Source organism: Oncorhynchus nerka, linkage group LG20 (assembly GCF_034236695.1).
Source record: "Oncorhynchus nerka isolate Pitt River linkage group LG20, Oner_Uvic_2.0, whole genome shotgun sequence".
NCBI lineage: Eukaryota > Metazoa > Chordata > Actinopteri > Salmoniformes > Salmonidae > Oncorhynchus > Oncorhynchus nerka.
The window spans coordinates 21283984-21301882 of record NC_088415.1 but is presented as its reverse complement, the minus strand read 5'-3'; the positions used below and the strand labels follow the sequence as shown (position 1 = coordinate 21301882).

Genomic DNA, 17899 nt, shown 5'->3' with positions numbered 1-17899 from the left:
AACGCAGGACACGCTAGATAATATCATCAACCGTGTGTAGTTAACTAGTGATTATGATTGATTGTTTTTTATGTGAAGTTTAATGCTAGCTAGAAATTTACCTTGGTTTACTGCATTCGTGCAACAGGCTCCTTGTGGAGTGCAACAAGAGAGAGGCAGGTCGTTATTGCGTTGGACTAGTTAACTGTAAAGTTGCAAGATAGTATCCCCCGAGCTGACGAGGTGAAAATCTGTCCTTCTGCCCCTGAACGAGGCAGTTAATCCACCGTTCCTAGTCCGTCATTGAAAATAAGAATGAGTTCTTAACTGACTTGCCTAGTTAAATAAAGGTATAAACGAATCAGCGCCCAAAAATGCAGATTCCCGATTGTTATGAAAACTTGAAATCGGCCCTAATTAATCGGCCATTCCGATTAATCGGTCGACCTCTTTTAATATACAGTAAAGCTTCAATTCACAAGTGGACATTATATTCCTACCCACAGTTACACCATGGATATGGTACTGACAGAGAACTCAATACATTTAGCAGTAGAGTACTGGCAGAGTTTGAGTACAAAGTTTTGTACTTGGAATTTCAGATAATCTTGACCACTTTTTGCCAACTCACTATTCATTCCTTTAGACTGCACTAAACTCCCATTAATGCCAATTATGAAACTCGCATCAAATAATGCCTGACCTTTGTCAGCAGGCTCTAAAGAGAATTTCTTATGACAGTGATGCATTCTAGTAATAACCTGTTAGAGTCAGGCCCAAAAGACTTCTAAGAATGTGAAATGTCAGAGTCCCCTAAGCCCATGATAAGATGTTTGTGTAGAACTCCCCAGGTCAGCAGTGATTTGTTGAAACTTCAGACTTACATTTACATTTATGTCATTTAGCAGACGCTCTTATCCAGAGCGACTTACAAATTGGTGCGTTCACCTTAAGACATCCAGTGGAACAGCCACTTTACAATAGTGCATCTAAATCTTTTAAGGGGGGTGAGAAGGATTACTTTATCCTATCCTAGGTATTCCTGAAAGAGGTGGGGTTTCAGGTGTCTCCGGAAGGTGGTGATTGACTCCGCTGTCCTGGCGTCGTGAGGGAGTTTGTTCCACCATTGGGGGGCCAGAGCAGCGAACAGTTTTGACTGGGCTGCGCGGGAACTGTACTTCCTCAGTGGTAGGGAGGCGAGCAGGCCAGAGGTGGATGAACGCAGAGCCCTTGTTTGGGTGTAGGGCCTGATCAGAGCCTGGAGGTACTGAGGTGCCGTTCCCTCACAGCTCCGTAGGCAAGCACCATGGTCTTGTAGCGGATGCGAGCTTCAACTGGAAGCCAGTGGAGAGAGCGGAGGAGCGGGGTGACGTGAGAGAACTTGGGAAGGTTGAACACCAGACGGGCTGCGGCGTTCTGGATGAGTTGTAGGGGTTTAATGGCACAGGCAGGGAGCCCAGCCAACAGCGAGTTGCAGTAATCCAGACGGGAGATGACAAGTGCCTGGATTACTACCTGCGCCGCTTCCTGTGTGAGGCAGGGTCGTACTCTGCGGATGTTGTAGAGCATGAACCTACAAGAACGGGCCACCGCCTTGATGTTAGTTGAGAACGACAGGGTGTTGTCCAGGATCACGCCAAGGTTCTTAGCGCTCTGGGAGGAGGACACAATGGAGTTGTCAACCGTGATGGCGAGATCATGGAACGGGCAGTCCTTCCCGGGAGGAAGAGCAGCTCCGTCTTGCCGAGGTTCAGCTTGAGGTGGTGATCCGTCATCCACACTGATATGTCTGCCAGACATGCAGAGATGCGATTCGCCACCTGGTCATCAGAAGGGGGAAAGGAGAAGATTAATTGTGTGTCGTCTGCATAGCAATGATAGGAGAGACCATGTGAGGTTATGACAGAGCCAAGTGACTTGGTGTATAGCGAGAATAGGAGAGGGCCTAGAACAGAGCCCTGGGGGACGCCAGTGGTGAGAGCGCGTGGTGAGGAGACAGATTCTCGCCACGCCACCTGGTAGGAGCGACCTGTCAGGTAGGACGCAATCCAAGCGTGGGCCGCGCCGGAGATGCCCAACTCGGAGAGGGTGGAGAGGAGGATCTGATGGTTCACAGTATCGAAGGCAGCCGATAGGTCTAGAAGGATGAGAGCAGAGGAGAGAGAGTTAGCTTTAGCAGTGCGGAGGGCCTCCGTGATACAGAGAAGAACAGTCTCAGTTGAATGACTAGTCTTGACTTCAATAAACATGAACCCATAACCTCACACCCAAACTTTGGTCCCCTTACTGTACTTTGGGTCTTGACATTAGGCAGGGACCCTTGTGAGTACATGGTCTTATGCATTTATCCTATGTGCTATTGCTGTTTTCCACACCATTGACTAAAGTGGCTGTTCCACTGGATGTCTTAAGGTGAACACACCAATTTGTAAGTCGCTCTGGATAAGAGCGTCTGCTAAATGACTTAAATGTTAAATGTTAAATGTTATAAGAAAGCCTTCTAGCCCCCCTCAGAGGGGTAAGACAAACACCCATTCAATAGGACACATGTTCAGTGCTCTATGTATCCACTTTCAGGGAATAGGAATGGTTAACAGTAGGCATGGGTTCTTTTTGTTTTTCTTGATTCATTTCAAATCGGAGTATTTGATACATTGTCCTTTGTGTTTTGGAAACAAGTACTATTGTGCCTGAGAGATGAGTAGCAGTGACAGGTTCATCATTGCTCTGTGATTCTGCACCAGAGGTCACAGGGATGACAGCAATGACTTGAGGCTTTATTCAAGAACCTAACAGTGGTTCTGTTGGCCCTCATCAATGGCACCCTGTTGTACACCTTCACCAACGTGACCTTCCACAGCGACTCCAGGTACATCCTGTACATGGAGCTAATCAATGATAGCATCATGTCTTTGACTGTGCTCTTGATTGTCTTGACCTATGTATGCCCTTTCCTAAATTTGTCCGTGTATATATTTCTCATGATAGCCAAAAACACACCTCTGAACTTGACAGTCATGTCTATTGAATGCTTTGTAGCCATCTGTCAACCTTTACAGCATCCTCTGATCTGCACAGTGAACATGACCTATGTGCTTATCACATGTATTTGAGTTGTAGGGGCCATCCCGGTCTTCATGTCATCATTATTGCCTTCATCCTCAAGCCTGTCATTTTTCTCTACCGGTAGGATGTGCCATCATAGGAATGTCTGACTCGGTTCACAACTAGAACACCAAATATGCCGCCAATATCCTTTACCTGTGCTTTGTGTGGATCACAATGATCTACACCTACTTCAGAGTGATGTTTTCAGCCAAAGCTGCAATCTCAGATCCCGTTTCAGCCAGAAAGGCCCAGATGACTATACTACTGCATGGGGTGCAGCTGCTAATCTGTATGCTGTCATACATCACTCGTCATGGACAATGCCTTCATTAGCCTCTTCCCCAAGTTCCACTTTGTCATACTGTTCTACAATTACATCAGAACTGACATGTTACCCCACTTGCCCAGCCCTCTCATCCATGGTCAGAGATCAAAAGTTTAAGAAGCTCATTAAAGAGTCCCTTTGTAGAAAAACAGATCCAGCGATGAAACCTTTGAGTAGAAGTCCGAGATTAAAAAGTGTACCATAACACCAATTGTTGCTATACTGCACACCTAAAACAATCTACTCTGCAATGTTGTATTGATCTTTATGAAAACATTTATTAAAATGGTGACTGGCCAGTAATGTACTGTGAATTACTTTTGAATTCAGCTCAAGAAGATTATTTTGATTGTGTCCATCACTAATAGCATGTGGTTTTTGGGACATCCAGACACTAATTCCTTTCTAAATATGATCCCCTCTTGCCTCAAGCTTGTTTTCACCTCAGATCCCCTTGGTGTATTAGGCCATTATCCCACTTCGCCACGGAATTACAGTACATCACAATCCTTTCCACTATAGTCTATGGATTGGAACTGATCACTAATCTGTAACAGGAACATTTAAGGAGATTTCAGTCCACAGATCCATGAAGCACAACAAATGAGAAGTGATATACAAGTTCAATGCACAAAACACCAAGACTTTATTTTCTTATTTTACATTTCTTTTTTTAAACAAAAAGTAGAATAAACATAACCCATTGCAAACAGCTTTTCTTCCCCATAGATATACATTAATTAAATTCTCAGATTTGAATCAAAAGTGCCATTTACAAAACTCCCCCCCCCCCCTTACAAAATTTTGCTATTTTTTTGTTGGTTTTAACTTTTTCCTCCTTCAGCGATTTCTTTGCAGAGTCCTGGAATACATGTAAAATCCAAATTCAGTAACAACTGCTTTACAGTCACAAATGACATGAGTATGGTCAATTTTGGCATAGTAACTACTGTTAACTCATTATAACCTAACCTGAAAGGGTTCTCTACTTCTTAGGAGAGTTTTCCTTGGCCTGGTGGGCTTGCAGCACAGCTACCGCCTCATCCACCTGGAGAGAACAGTGAAGAGAGAGAACGCATGGGATTAGCATAACAACAAGTATGACCATGATAACACACCACCAAGAAACTCCAAACAATCATAAGTGGCTTCCTTTTTGCATGTAAAAGTTGATCTGAAAGGACAGAGGGAATGGAAGCTTGTCGTACCTTAGAATGCAGGGACTCGGGTGACTCCAGCATGTGCAGCAGCTCAGAGTTGTCAATCTCCAGCAGCATCCCAGTGATTTTACCAGCCAGGTTGGAGTGAAAGCCATGGATCAGAGGGTACAATCGCTCACCTGCAAACCAAGGGAAAGAGAACGAATTAGATTGAGGAGAGTGCCAGTGAGGCATCTCAACACCCTCCAATATAGGATTGACTGCAGAACATCACAGATCATGAACACTCCCCAATAACATTCCAGTTACATACCAAGCAGCTGTTTCTGCTCCATGAGAGGGGCTGCAGCCAGCATGGAGGCAGTGAGGGGTTCCTGGCCTCTGACATGCACCGCTGGCTCCATAATCTGCTGGGTAACAACCTTACAACACAGCAGGAAAGATTAAACACAATGCAATACACATTACCACTGGGATGGACCTCTAAAAGAACAGTTGAGTAAAAAAAAATTACACAGCTATATTGCATGGAAAGGATGCAATTTACGAGATTACCTGCTGCACTGCCATTGGTGCGGGCATAGTGATGACCTGCTGTAAGTTCCTCACCCCCGATGAGTATTTATACTGGGTGCCTCGGACCATACCACCAGACATGCCTGCCCGACCTCCTGCTGTCTGTGTGCCAATGTTAGCTGGAGATGGGGGTGTCTGTTAGTTACTGTTCGGTTTTTGCATCACAGCAAGTATATGTTTTGAGTAAGCTAGTGTGTATCCCTTACCCATTCTCTGTGTGTAGTTAATGATGCGTGGAGCCTGGGTGGAGGCCTGTCTGACGGTGCTGATTGGGGTGGAGGCGCGTCGGGGAACAGCAGACCTGACAAACTGGCCCGAGTAGGGTGCTGACAGCAACACAACACATGCCATGTCAATAGGGCATCAAACACATTTGTGTAACAAATAGACATTTTAGAGTAGCAGTAATGCTTTAGAGTCATATACTTATTTTAGCTCCAATATCTCAAAAACATCTGCCTCTGACTCACCCTGTGGTCTGGGTGGCTGTGCAGCCCAGCGAGGAGATGTCCTCATGGTGCTCGCAGGGTTGGGGTTGTAGAAAGTGCGACTTGGGGGCTACAAAAAAAACAATATCTTACAGATAAAAACATCCCCTTCCAGGGCCAGCCCACTCCCTTCAACCGTACTACAGACCTGAGGCACAGCAGACATGTAGTAGCCTGCCTGCTGGTAGGAGTCGATGACTGGGCCAGGCATGGTCCTCTGCATGTATTTGTTGGTGAGGATGGCCTTCCGCTCCTCCTTGCGCTGGGCCAGAGCCACGTACAGCGGCTTTGTGGCCACAATGCGGCCGTTCATCTCAGTTACCGCTTTGGTGGCCTCCTCGGGAGACGAGAAACAGACGAAGCCAAAGCCCTTGCTGTGGCCCCCGTCCGTCATCACCTGAGTGGAGGAAAGGGTTAGAGAAACCATGACGTTAAGAGGTGCAGAGATATTACACGGATCCAGACATGATTCTTTCAGCCTTTGTGATACATCATTGGATAGCAGAAATGACTACTCCTGAAAAAGTATGGGTATTTCTACCTTGGCACTGGTGATGGTGCCATAAGGGGCAAACTCCTTCCTGAGTTTCTCGTCATCCAACCCATCATCCAAGTTCTTGACGTACAAATTGACCCCCTGAATCAACAAGAAAATAAATTATATTAAATATATTTTTCTTAAGACCACAGGTGTGCACTTCCTCACAGTACCTGATAGCGGTGGATACGTTCCTGTTTGATCAGCTCAAACTTGCGTTTCAGCTCCCCCTGTCGCTCCATCCTCTTCTGAGCACGGCCCACATACAGAACTCGGCCAGGAACAAGTTCTTTCCCATTCATCTCCTCAACTGCCTAAAAGCAGTCCATCAAAGTCAACTCAAAATGCCACATTTTAGATGTCATGTTCCCCATTTCACACTATGACAGCCTGCTGGTTGACAAGGAGATGGCACATATGGGAGCAACTTTAGAGTATTACCATAAAACCCCAAATACAGACCCTTTGTGCATCCTCATGGTTTTCATAGTTTACAAAGCCAAATCCACGAGACCGGCCCCTTTCGTCCATCATCACCCGCACACTGAGGGTCCTGCCTAGGAGTCCAAGAACAGAGAAGGAGCCCAGATTTCATAAGCTTTCATGCCAATCCACCCAAAACATCTGATTGCATGGATGTTCCAGAATGTTCATTTAAATCAAATAGCTATAACATCAACCACCACTTTGTACTAGTGCCCAAAGAAAGGAATAGAATGTCAAAGCTTGTCATATATGTCCTACTTTCAGGATGTTCTTACCAAATGCAGAGAAGACCTCCTGGAGTTTCTCATCACTATAGTCGTCGCCAAAGTTCTTGATGTACACATTGGTGAACTTCATGGCTTTGGCCCCAAACTCAGCCTGTCGCTCCTTATGGGACTTAAAGTGGCCAACAAAACTGAACACCACACCCGTCACCAGGGACAGTTGAGAGAGAGAAATATAAAACTACAATCAGTCTTGTTACAAAATATCAAACTGCTCCACATCCCAGAATATCAGTGTGGAGACAATGATTTTCTCACCTTGATAAACACATCGCAACATATGAGACAAGTGGTTGATATATACCTTTAATTTTACATTAAGCACTACTTGTAATTATTGAAATGCTGAATGATAATCTGCTGCCTAAGCTTTTTCATAGCTTAATTTAGAAAGTCTTGTAAGTCTCAACTTTGTGGTCAACAGACCAAACATTATTAAAAAAAAATAATAATAAAAAAAAAAGGACAGGACAGGAACAAATGTCTACCATTTCCCTCACCTAATCGTGGACAACTGACATTTCCCCCCCAGGAAATGGGCCTTTGGGTCTGCAATGCCAGAGTCACTACCTGTCTCTAGCCTGAGCAAAGAACATGAAAATGTTATCTGCAAAAACGTGCATCACTGTCTGAGAATGATACAGCGTTGACCAAATCAATAGTCCCTCCTCCCTAACCATTACAGATTTCCTTTGCACTTCCCCTACTTACATCTCACTAAATTCAAGGTGGTTTATATATTGTTTGAAAGAAATGTAAAAAAAAAAGAAGAAAAAAAAGGTACCTTACAGATAGAATAAACAGCTCTTGGTAGGAATTTGTTCACTCACACTTTCCGGTCATTCAATAGCATTCCATTCATGGTATCAATGGCACGATTGGCTGCCTCTTGGGTTTCAAAGTGAACAAAGCCGTAGCCTTTGGAGCCATTCTCATCACACACTACCTGAAATGAAAAGTGCATGTTAGAAATGATGTACAGATCAATTATGCCCTGACACTCAAAGACAAGAATGCAATGTCTACCTTGCAAGACAGAATATTCCCAAAGGCTGAGAATGTGTCATACAGGGCCTTGTTGTCAATGGACTCGTCCATGTTCTTGATAAAAATGTTTCCAACTCCTGACTTCCGTAGCCCTGGGTCGCGCTGAGACCACATTATTCTGATAGGCCTACCCTTGAGGACCTCATAGTTCATTGTATCCAGAGCACATTCCGCTGGGAAAACAATGACACGTATAAAGAGAAATACAGCATCAGACATCTGCTAATCACACACGTCCATGAATAACCTGATATAGGATTTAAGTTGTGTATTCATTGGCATATTAATCCATTAGCAGGATTATTCTTGAAATCCCCTTGATCAAAGCAAATAGCTACTTTAATGTAGTTGACCTTTGGAGTGGCTCTAATTAAGAGAACTCCCATATCGTGAGAGTTGCCATCAGCTTATCAATTTATCCATGATTGATACAGAGTACAAATCTGATCACAAAAATAATATTACCATCAGCGGGTTGCTGGAAGTTGATGTATGCGTATCCTAGGGACCTGCGAGTGATGACATCACGGCAGACACGGATGGATGTGATGGGCCCAGCAGGAGAGAACTTCTGGTAGAGCATGGCCTCTGTGACGTCAGGATGCAGGTCCCCTACGTAGAGGGAGGCCAATGGGTATGACTGACCACTGCTGTTCATCCTGCAGACAGAGATAGTGAAGATCATAGAGGGAGGGGCTGAAACTGGCAGACAACAAAATCTAACAGCCAGTACGTTTACATGTGCAGTGATAATTCGATATTAAACTGATTACGGCAGTAGGCAGAGTATGAAATAGTCATGTAAACATCTTTTCTTAATCAGCGTAAGGTAAAAATCAAAGTAAGCATATGCCTATTAAAACACCTGGTTTTCATTGACTTCTGTATTATATGAAGTTGCCTACAAACGTAGGCTAGTTAGGTTATCTGACCTTTGGTACTTGAGACACACGGTCTGTTTGTAGTGTGGTTTTCATATAAGCACTTGGGTTTCCAACTACACCCATTATTTATTTAGTATCTGTATTGTTGTCTATCGCTTGTTTTCTTTGGTGCAAATAAATAAAACAAACTTGGGGTGGCTGTGAGGGGAGGGGTCACATAATGGAGTTCACCAGTTGAGGATCAGGATGGCCAATCAAGGCGTTTTTAGGGCAACTCAGTTCGGTCTGAACTGGTTGTGGGGTCTATACTAACACCTGACCTTCCATAAAAACTTCACTATTGTTACACAACAATGATAACCTCACGATGACGATCACCAAAGTTTACTTTAGCTATTTAACATGATAGTATGAGTATTTCTGCTCTCACATGGCCACCACTGGGAGTGTAAAGGTTTGACATGGATTCTCCAGTTACCTAAAGTAGCGACCTATTAACTTCGCTAGTTAGTTAGATGCCAGTACATTTGTATTATCTCGTCTTAAAACAAGTAAACCTAAAAGATTGGATCATTACAACATGTGTACTGTCTATCCTTGACACATCACAAGCTTGCTAACTAACATTAAATGTTAGCTAGCTATTTTAGCCGCTTAGTAGTTGAAACAGACTGCTGAGTTGTAGAAGGCAGTAAGTTAACGTTAGTGTAAACCATCAAAGAGTTCGGCATTTGTTTGAAACCCAATGTGTTTGCTAACATACAATGCCAGCTACTTTAGCTACTAACCAAGAAGTTAGTAATTGCCAATCAAACCCAGCATCACTAACGTTAATGGAAATCGAAATAAATTGCAGTAAAAATAAATTTATACAGATATTATTGTAGAATGTCTTACCTTATTGAATTGGCCAAGGTGGAAACAGCTCAAATTCTTTAATTTTAAAAGTTCTGGCCTAAAACTTTGTAAAATGTTTGTTTTAATTTGATAATTGCCGTGAAACACCTGCCTTTTCACTCCGCGACCATGAATATTCTTCAATGACCTATTTATAAACTATGATAATGACACGGCCCGACTAATCATCCGCGTGAAAAAGTAGTCCATGTTATTGAAAAGCTACATTCTGGGATTCAAAAAACAACAAAACCCGTCCCGCCACTCAATTTTGCATACTTTTGAAGTATATGTCTAGGCTAGCGAAGTGTGACATTGACCACTGTTACTTTGCAAAGACCAACCATTTGTTTCAACAATTAAATGAAGAGCTAAAACCAATGATGTAAACAGTTTATATTCAGGTAAATGCCTAAATAAAAAACACGTAAGAAAATGAGGGATACGAAGCAGACGCTTCCACACAGGTGTGGTTCCTGAGTTAATTAAGCAATTTAACATCCCATCATGCTTAGGGTCATACATAAAAAATGCCCAGTGGCCCATTATTTTGGCAAATATGAATAGAAGAGATCTCAGTGACTCTGAAAGGAGGGGTCTCAGGATGGGCAGGGAGATTCTGGAGGGGCTCCTGAAACAGCATTTTCCATCAACAATACTCCAAATGATGGAATTCCGAATGGTGTCACGATAGAGACATTTACATTTACGTCATTTAGCAGACGCTCTTATCCAGAGCGACTTACAAATTGGTGCTTTCACCTTATGACATCCAGTGGAACAGCCACTTTACAATAGTGCATCTAGGTCTTTTAAGGGGGGGGGGGGGTGAGAAGGATGACTTTATCCTATCCTAGGTATTCCTTAAAGAGGTGGGGTTTCAGGTGTCTCCGGAAGGTGGTGATTTGATTAAATGACTAATTATATGGGTGTGTATGAATGTATTCCAAGGCGCATTGAAGTTCTGGCGGCTCATGGTGGCACAACGCCCTATTAAGATACTATGTTGGTGTTTCCTTTATTTTGGCAGTTACCTGTACTTCATTGGCAAAACACACTTTGTTGGAGTGTGGGGTTGCTCTGACTTGACTTCACACATTTTGATTTAAATCTACATTCAATAATTTGGGAATTCTACAATGTACTTTGTCAATATTGTTCAAATAAAGATGACCTTTACCGTAAACAACTTTTCAGTTTCCTAAACATGTACAGTAAGTGAAACTAGGATGGTTTTTAAAAGACACATATCTAGAAGAATACTGCTCAGTAAAAACAAAGCAAGGCTGTTCCACATTCACCAATTGCCTTTTTATATATTCAGAGGATTCTAACTCCCGAGTGGTCTATGGCACTGCATCTCAGTGCAAGAGGCGTCACTTATAGTACCTGGTTCAAATCCAGGCTGTGATTGGGAGTCCCATAGGGCGGCGCACAATTGGCCCAGCGTCGTCCGGGTTTGGATGGAGTAGGCTATCATTGTAAATAATAATTTATTCTTAATTGACTTGCCTAGTTAAATATGTTATACTCAGTATGTGGTGCATTTTTAAGAAAACACTGACATATGTAGTCGTGTCTTACTCTGTGGGATGCATGGTATTGTGACACTGCTTCTTACTTGGGTTGTGGTATGGGTTGGGCCTCCAATCTGCTGCTTCACAATGGCTGTGTTCAAGAGGATCAAAACCATAATGAATGCGTAAACTGATCTACAAATAATAAGTAACTTATTGATGATGCAAGTTTCTTCATAGATCAGTCTGTCAGCAATCACCTGCACTGTCAAACAAGCCCAATAAATTGGACAGCAATTCCTGAGGGTCATTTTCAAAGCAGTAATGTTCAGGGGCAAGTAAGCAGAAGTGTGACATCATACCGTTCATTACCTTTACAAACCTTGATTCATACGTTTTAGATTCTAAAACATGAGAATTGAATGAAGACTCTTGATTGGTCTAAGATTAACTTGAACTTTTTGGCAGTCTGAAACAAAGTATCCATAAGAGACAGGAGAGAAACCCAGGCACAGAAACATTGGAGAAAACAACCGCTTTAAGAGGAATATTTTGCAAGCAGGGTTGATACAGTGTGATAAGACATTTTCAATTAACGTTGAAAAAAGGTTACTGTAGGTTTTACAGAAAGATGATAGTCAATCTTGCAAAATACAAGGTACATTTAAGCACATAAAATTTCCATTGTACCGAGTTCAAGCAGCGCTTGATCTTGAACCATGAGTTACACCACTAGGACAATAATCCACAATTTGTTCAAAAAGAGTTCTGCCTTTCAGAATGCCTAATATAATTCTGGTGGAATGTCTTATGGAGGAAATCTAACATGGCGAACAAAGGGGCCCCTTAATCAAACCGTTAAAATTGTGATCATGATTAGAGCAAAACACCCAGATGCCAGTGTCACAATACAGCCTGCCTCCTTTCTGTATGAGCAGACAGCAGAATTGCACTGTTAGTTAAATACAGGATTGTACTGCGTGTCATAACTTCAAAAGCAAGCAATAGTGGAGTGGGGAAGAAAATGCAACACTTAGCATCACAGTGTTAGGTGAAAATTAACTGCCAGTTTAATAACCATAAGATAAAACCTTCAAATACCATGACGAATCACACTAAAAAAAATGACCATAAAAAAAAAGAATGAAAAATGTTTAACCAGCTAGGTAGGACAAAGAAATGAAGGATGATTAGAATTCACAACCCCCCGGCCCCCAACACAAACAGTCATACACAGGCACACAGACATATGATCTAGCACGCGCGCACACAAACATGGACTCGCTACTCAATACAACCACATTATTTTCACAAACAAAATGACAACCTGCTAACAACTGAACATTACCCTGTCGCCTCAGTGACCCGAGAGGGGTAAACTAGTTGGTCAGGAACAATTCAGGCTGCTTGTCATACAGAAGGGGGAGGGGCTGATGGAGTGGAGGGGGATGTTTATAAGCTGTTTGTGTTTAAGAGTGTAGGTGGATTAACAGTGCAATTCCATTAGTTTTCTCCTTCTCCGGTCTCTCCCTCGTCTCCCTGGTTTTCCGATGTCCACAGCTGCAAAGAGGTAAAGATTTGTTACATTATATTCCCCAAATTGCATTTGGAACTTTCCATGTTAGAATTAACAAGAGAAAAAAACACATTGCCATAGCAATTTACAAACAGACGCATATAACTGGAACCATCAATGAAATTACTATAGAATAAATGACAATACAAGAGGAAGATATATCAAACCATTTACTATTTATACAAAAAAATGTGATTACATAACCAGAACTTACAGTCAGGTTGTCCCTTAGTAGTTGCATGATCAAGGTGCTGTCTTTGTAGGAATCCTCGTTTAAGGTGTCAAGTTCAGCGATGGCTTCATCAAATGCCTGTAAAGAGTAAATTACACTAAGAATAGAATGCAAAACTGCCACCAGCTATTCCAGTACACAGCTATTCCTCAACTATACACATGTACACTGCCACTAATCATTGTGGGTAAATAGTGGCATGCAGAAATAACTGTAGCAGAGGTGCCATTTTAAATCCAATTAATTTTTTTGCAAATAGAGCCAAGGTCCCTTCATACAAATGCAGAAACTGTCAAGACAAGACATGCTACAATGGCTCTGCATGCTTTGAGTGAAGCTCTGTCCTATTGATTGTCTTGGGGGTAAAAGATGAGGCTGCATGACTTGGCACTTGAATTCACTCTCACCGTTTTGGCCAGGGTGCAGGCCTTCTCTGGGTTGTTGAGGATTTCATAGAAGAACACAGAGAAGTTGAGGGCCAGGCCGAGCCTGATGGGGTGTGTGGGCTGCATCTCCTTCTTGCTTATGTCGAAAGCATCCTGGTATGCCTGCTGGGAGTTATCCACTGTGGCTTTAAAAAGGAACAAGGAAGAAGATGAGTTTGAGCAATGCCATGATTCCAACATGCACTTAGTGTGCGGCACCGCATTTCATCACAGAGAATATTTTAACATATTCCTCTATGCACACATCTGATCCATTAGGAGTTTCACGAGTCATGACTATGTGATTTGGTGCATTGTCCCATTTTATGTAACTCTAAATGAACTCTTGCTTACTTACTCTTCTTTGCGTCTCCAGCTGCTACCTCAGACAGGTATCTATAATAGTCGCCTTTCATTTTCAGGTAGAAAACCTTGCTCTCAGCTGCAGTCGCATTGGCAATTAGGTACTTGTCAAGAAGTCCCTGAAATAAATTTGTTGTTGTTTAACTCAGCATATCTGCCTAGCGAGAAATGTAAAAAGTCCCCTCACAGGGTAGACCACAAGTTATTCTTACCAGCACGTCATTGCAGATGTCCTGCAGCTCGGTCTCAATCTTCTCCCGGTACTCCTTGGCCATGGCCTGCTTCTTCTCGTTGCCCTCTGTCTTCTGCTCGATGCTGGAGATGACGCGCCAGGATGAGCGGCGTGCCCCCACCACGTTCTTGTAGGCCACTGACAGCAGGTTGCGCTCCTCGTTGGAGAGTTCCCCGCCCTGCTCCGTCACAGACTTCATGGCCCCGGCCATGTCGTCATAGCGCTCTGCCTGCTCAGCGAGCTTAGCCTTTTGTACTAGGTCGTTCTTGTCCATTTTTCAGTCTGTGTGAGAGAGAAACATAGTAAGGTGGGACTTTTTCTTTTTGTCTTATGTCTGTGCAGATGAGGGAAAGGACTATTGAGATTACATATACCTATGTCATTAAATATACCTACGTCATATAACTGGTAAATTACAGCATTTATTCAAACTGCTGAGAGGAGACACCTGCAAGAGGGGCAGTAGGTTCCTTCTTGGTTAGTTTCAGAAAGTCTTGTAAATTCATGGCTAGGGGAGAATTATATCGCCTACTTTCATACTACCTTTTGGGCCATGATTATGCAATTTACTATGAATTCAAATACGAATGCAATTGAATGTAGCTCGTACTACTAGCTACAACAGGAAGCTAGCCTAACGGTTAGAAGCGTTTTGCCAGTAACCGAAAGGTCTACTATGACTGCACCTATCCGGTGTGTGATTTTTTTATATATATATATATTTTTTTTACACTCGGCCTTCATTTTTTACTGGTGCATGGCCGCTGTTGTACGAGTCCGGATACCATACAACTTCGTCATGGTGGTGTGTTCCTGAAAATGGTCTCGCAAGTAACTTGTCTAGTACTGTGGCAGCAATGCGTGGGGCCGTTGGGCTACCTAGTTACATGTCGTCGAGTTAGATAGCTAGCTAGTTACTCCAGCTAGCCAATTCTGACAGAACAACCAATCGACCCTACGATATCTCTTCACCCGCTCCAAATCACTATATATGATTTAGTCTCAATAGTTAGATATTGGTTTGCTATCTGACGTTTTAGTTATTACATGAATAAAACGGTGTCTGGATGGCGGAGATTTGCCTAGCTAGCTTTAGCGAACTAACGACGTTGCGGTAAAACGCTTGATGTAGCTAACTAGCTGGCTAACAAACGCTACGGCATTTTTCAAACGGCCTAACTTTGGTTACCATTTTTGTTAAACAAAACCTTAATTTAACTTAGCAGGCTAACAAATAATTGTTAGATGTAGCGTTGCCAACAATCTACACAATTATCCCGCTAACGTTGCAGGTCAGATTGACATTATTACCTAGCCGCAAAGGCCTGTGCTCAGCCTGCTAGCGGATAGCTAGTAGGGATGTTAGCCGAGAGATCAGCTAGTAGCAGCTAAGCACGTCAGAAGAGTGGAGGATATGTCAAATAATGGCTAGCGGGAAAGTAGCAAGCTAACTTTCGCTAGCTGAAAAATACGATGTTTGAGGGTTATCGACTTCTCATATGACCATTTAAATAGGGACAAGTCAATTGTTATTTTGTACTACGATGTAACGTTATCCAGCTTCTAACGAGTATCTTACAGTTAGTTAACGATTTTCAGTTGCGTACATGGCCTAGGTCAGCAAGCTTGCAAGAACAAAGTGTCATGATTGCCAGTTAGCAAGTCCTTGTTCGGCCCACTTCAGAGGAGCGCTGTCTGATTTAGCGAGCTAGCATGATGGCTAACGAATATAATTACACCGACACGAATATACTGTGTAATATTGAACACAATAAATAAAGACCTAACACATAAATGCACTTTCATCGGGTCCCCGTTTATACAAACTCACAATATTTACGGCTCTAATTCCTGTTTTTTTTCTCTGAGAGATGCAGCCTCCGTCCTCCGTCTCGCTCCTAGAATCGTTCAGGGCAGTACCACTTCCGCTATATTGACGCTTCTGTTTCCTCTAGCTAGCTAACGACATATCAAACCGAGACTTCAACCTTTGACAGACATGACATTTATTGGTTTTAATCATGTTTATAAAGCTACCTACTATGTTTTATTATCAAAGCACTCAATGGGAAAGACTCAACCTCTTATTTAAACCAGGACAGTGCAATGTGTAGCAAGAGGAACAGCTGTACACATCTCTTCGATGTTGCACTGAATTCAATGCACGTTGGACCCATTCTATGGATGCACCTGCCACTGGACATTGGAAGCAGTTATACTTCCCCATGACTAATAGTCGAAGGACAAATCTCATCACAGCTTTGAAAAATTGTTGAAAAATAAATTAGATTTGAAAAATTGTAGAAAAATAAATGCACTAGCAATTGGCCAGTGTTTTAAGATATACCACGGCCAGGTGTGTTTTTGCACTATAGATGGGCTTGCACACTCCTACATACTGTACTCTACTCATTGTAGTGTTTGTGCAATTGACATTCAGAGCATTTTACAGTGGAGCATGTTGAGCCTGTATGAGTCAATATAACTCAAAGCTAAATAGACATGCTTTGGAATGTGGATGAGCAAAGTGGCAAACAGTGTTCAGTATCTTACAATGACTTAATTTCAAATAATAAAGTTGACTCATACACGTACATTGCATAAGTGCAGTGCTGTTCATCAGTCATTTTGCTTGCTTTGGTTTTGTGCATGCCCCAAGTTATTGCATGGTCAGGGGTCCAATGTAGAACAGTTTAGCACTTGGTGAAGAATGCATGACAGCCTGAAGAAATTCATCCTGTCCCCAAGGGCCCTCACAGTGTCATACAGGAGAACCATTGAGAGCATACTGTTGGGCTGTATCACAGCCTGGTACGGCAACTCCACCACCACTGACCACAAGGAACTACTGAGGGTGGTACACTCAGCCAATCACACCATTGGGTGCATACTGACTGCCCTCTAGGACACCAACAACACCACGTGTCGCAGGAAGGCAAAGAAGATCATCAGAGACCCCGCAGACTGTTCTCCCCGCTTCCATCGCTCAGGCGCAGGCAGTATAGGAGCATCATGGCAAAAACTGAAAGACATTTACATACATTTAAGTCATTTAGCAGACGCTCTTATCCAGAGCGACTTACAAATTGGACGATCCAATATCTTATACCCCGAGACCGTGAGGCTGCTGAATAGCCCCCACCGGCTCCCCCTGTCACCATTCCCACCCCTTGCTGCTCCCCCTATGAACATCCCCCACCTCAACAGGCCCTGCCCCCACCTAATGGAAATGTATTGTGCTGAATAGCCACCACTAGTCAGCTACTTGCTCCTCCTCCCCCCAGACTTGACCTGCACTGTTGGAGCTCAAAACTTTATAGTTTCACTGTACCCTGCAACCCTGTGCATGTGACTAAAACTCTCTAGTGTCCAAATTCCATTCATATACACAACCTATAATAAGTATTCACCCCCCTTGTTTTTTTTCTTCACATTTTGTGTCAAAGTGTGATTAAAATATGTTTACTTGTAATGTTTCTTTTAAAAATTATTCAAACTGTCAAGGTGTTGGGGATCATGACTAGACAGAAATGTTCAAGTCTTGCCATATATTTTCAAACAGATTTAATACAAAACTGTAACTTGGCCACTTTTTAAAATATTTTTTTTATTTCACCTTTATTTAACCAGGTAGGCTAGTAGAGAACAAGTTCTCATTTGCAACTGCAACCTGGCCAAGATAAAGCATAGCAGTGTGAACAGACAACACAGAGTTACACATGGAGTAAACAATTAACAAGTCAATAACACAGTAGAAAAAAAAGGGGAGTCTATATACATAG

General features: G+C 42.8%; 2 protein-coding genes and 1 pseudogene across 4 annotated transcripts; 1 reads left to right on the top strand and 2 right to left on the bottom strand.

Annotated features, from left to right (window-relative positions):
- Nucleotides 1-2463: 2463 nt before the first annotated feature.
- LOC115101622 (olfactory receptor 1078-like) lies at nt 2464-3695 on the top strand (annotated as a pseudogene).
- A 339-nt stretch (nt 3696-4034) lies between these two features.
- On the bottom strand, nt 4035-10593 carry pabpc1l (poly(A) binding protein, cytoplasmic 1-like). Of its 3 annotated transcripts, none has more exons than XM_029621558.2 (17): nt 9773-10593; nt 8457-8650; nt 7971-8164; nt 7775-7890; nt 7445-7525; nt 6936-7075; nt 6637-6731; nt 6348-6488; nt 6178-6273; nt 5785-6033; nt 5619-5706; nt 5355-5474; nt 5128-5267; nt 4886-4994; nt 4621-4751; nt 4385-4460; nt 4035-4274 (listed from the first exon to the last, which is right to left on the bottom strand). In XM_029621558.2, exons 2-16 carry the CDS (start codon nt 8647-8649, stop codon nt 4398-4400), a joined length of 1956 nt encoding a protein of 651 aa, XP_029477418.1. In that variant the 5' UTR covers nt 8650; nt 9773-10593; the 3' UTR covers nt 4035-4274; nt 4385-4397. The 3 variants fall into 3 exon arrangements, with proteins under 3 accessions (XP_029477418.1, XP_029477420.1, XP_029477421.1); XM_029621560.2 differs by having other exon boundaries at nt 8457-8603; XM_029621561.2 differs by lacking the exon at nt 7445-7525 and having other exon boundaries at nt 9773-10590.
- Nucleotides 10594-11809: 1216 nt separating this feature from the next.
- LOC115102044 (14-3-3 protein beta/alpha-2) lies at nt 11810-16056 on the bottom strand. Its single transcript, XM_029621562.2, has 6 exons — nt 15949-16056; nt 14098-14399; nt 13881-14004; nt 13505-13668; nt 13080-13175; nt 11810-12849 (listed from the first exon to the last, which is right to left on the bottom strand). The coding sequence occupies exons 2-6, from the start codon at nt 14389-14391 to the stop codon at nt 12793-12795; spliced, it is 735 nt and encodes a 244-aa protein (XP_029477422.1). The 5' UTR covers nt 14392-14399; nt 15949-16056; the 3' UTR covers nt 11810-12792.
- Between the last annotated feature and the right edge of the window lie 1843 nt (nt 16057-17899).

Excerpts from the sequence above, each read along its gene's own strand:
- pabpc1l (XM_029621558.2), bottom strand. The coding sequence starts at position 8,649 with ATGAACAGCAGTGGTCAGTCATACCCATTGGCCTCCCTCTACGTAGGG. Across the intron at positions 7,526-7,774 it reads CTATTGAATGACCGGAAAGT|GCTAGAGACAGGTAGTGACT; the intron begins GTGAGTGAACAA and ends TTCTTTGCTCAG. Across the intron at positions 4,752-4,885 it reads GGAGCAGAAACAGCTGCTTG|GTGAGCGATTGTACCCTCTG; the intron begins GTATGTAACTGG and ends CTTGGTTTGCAG.
- LOC115102044 (XM_029621562.2), bottom strand. The coding sequence starts at position 14,391 with ATGGACAAGAACGACCTAGTACAAAAGGCTAAGCTCGCTGAGCAGGCA. Across the intron at positions 13,176-13,504 it reads CCTGCACCCTGGCCAAAACG|GCATTTGATGAAGCCATCGC; the intron begins GTGAGAGTGAAT and ends TACTCTTTACAG. Across the intron at positions 12,850-13,079 it reads TACTAAGGGACAACCTGACT|CTGTGGACATCGGAAAACCA; the intron begins GTAAGTTCTGGT and ends ACCTCTTTGCAG.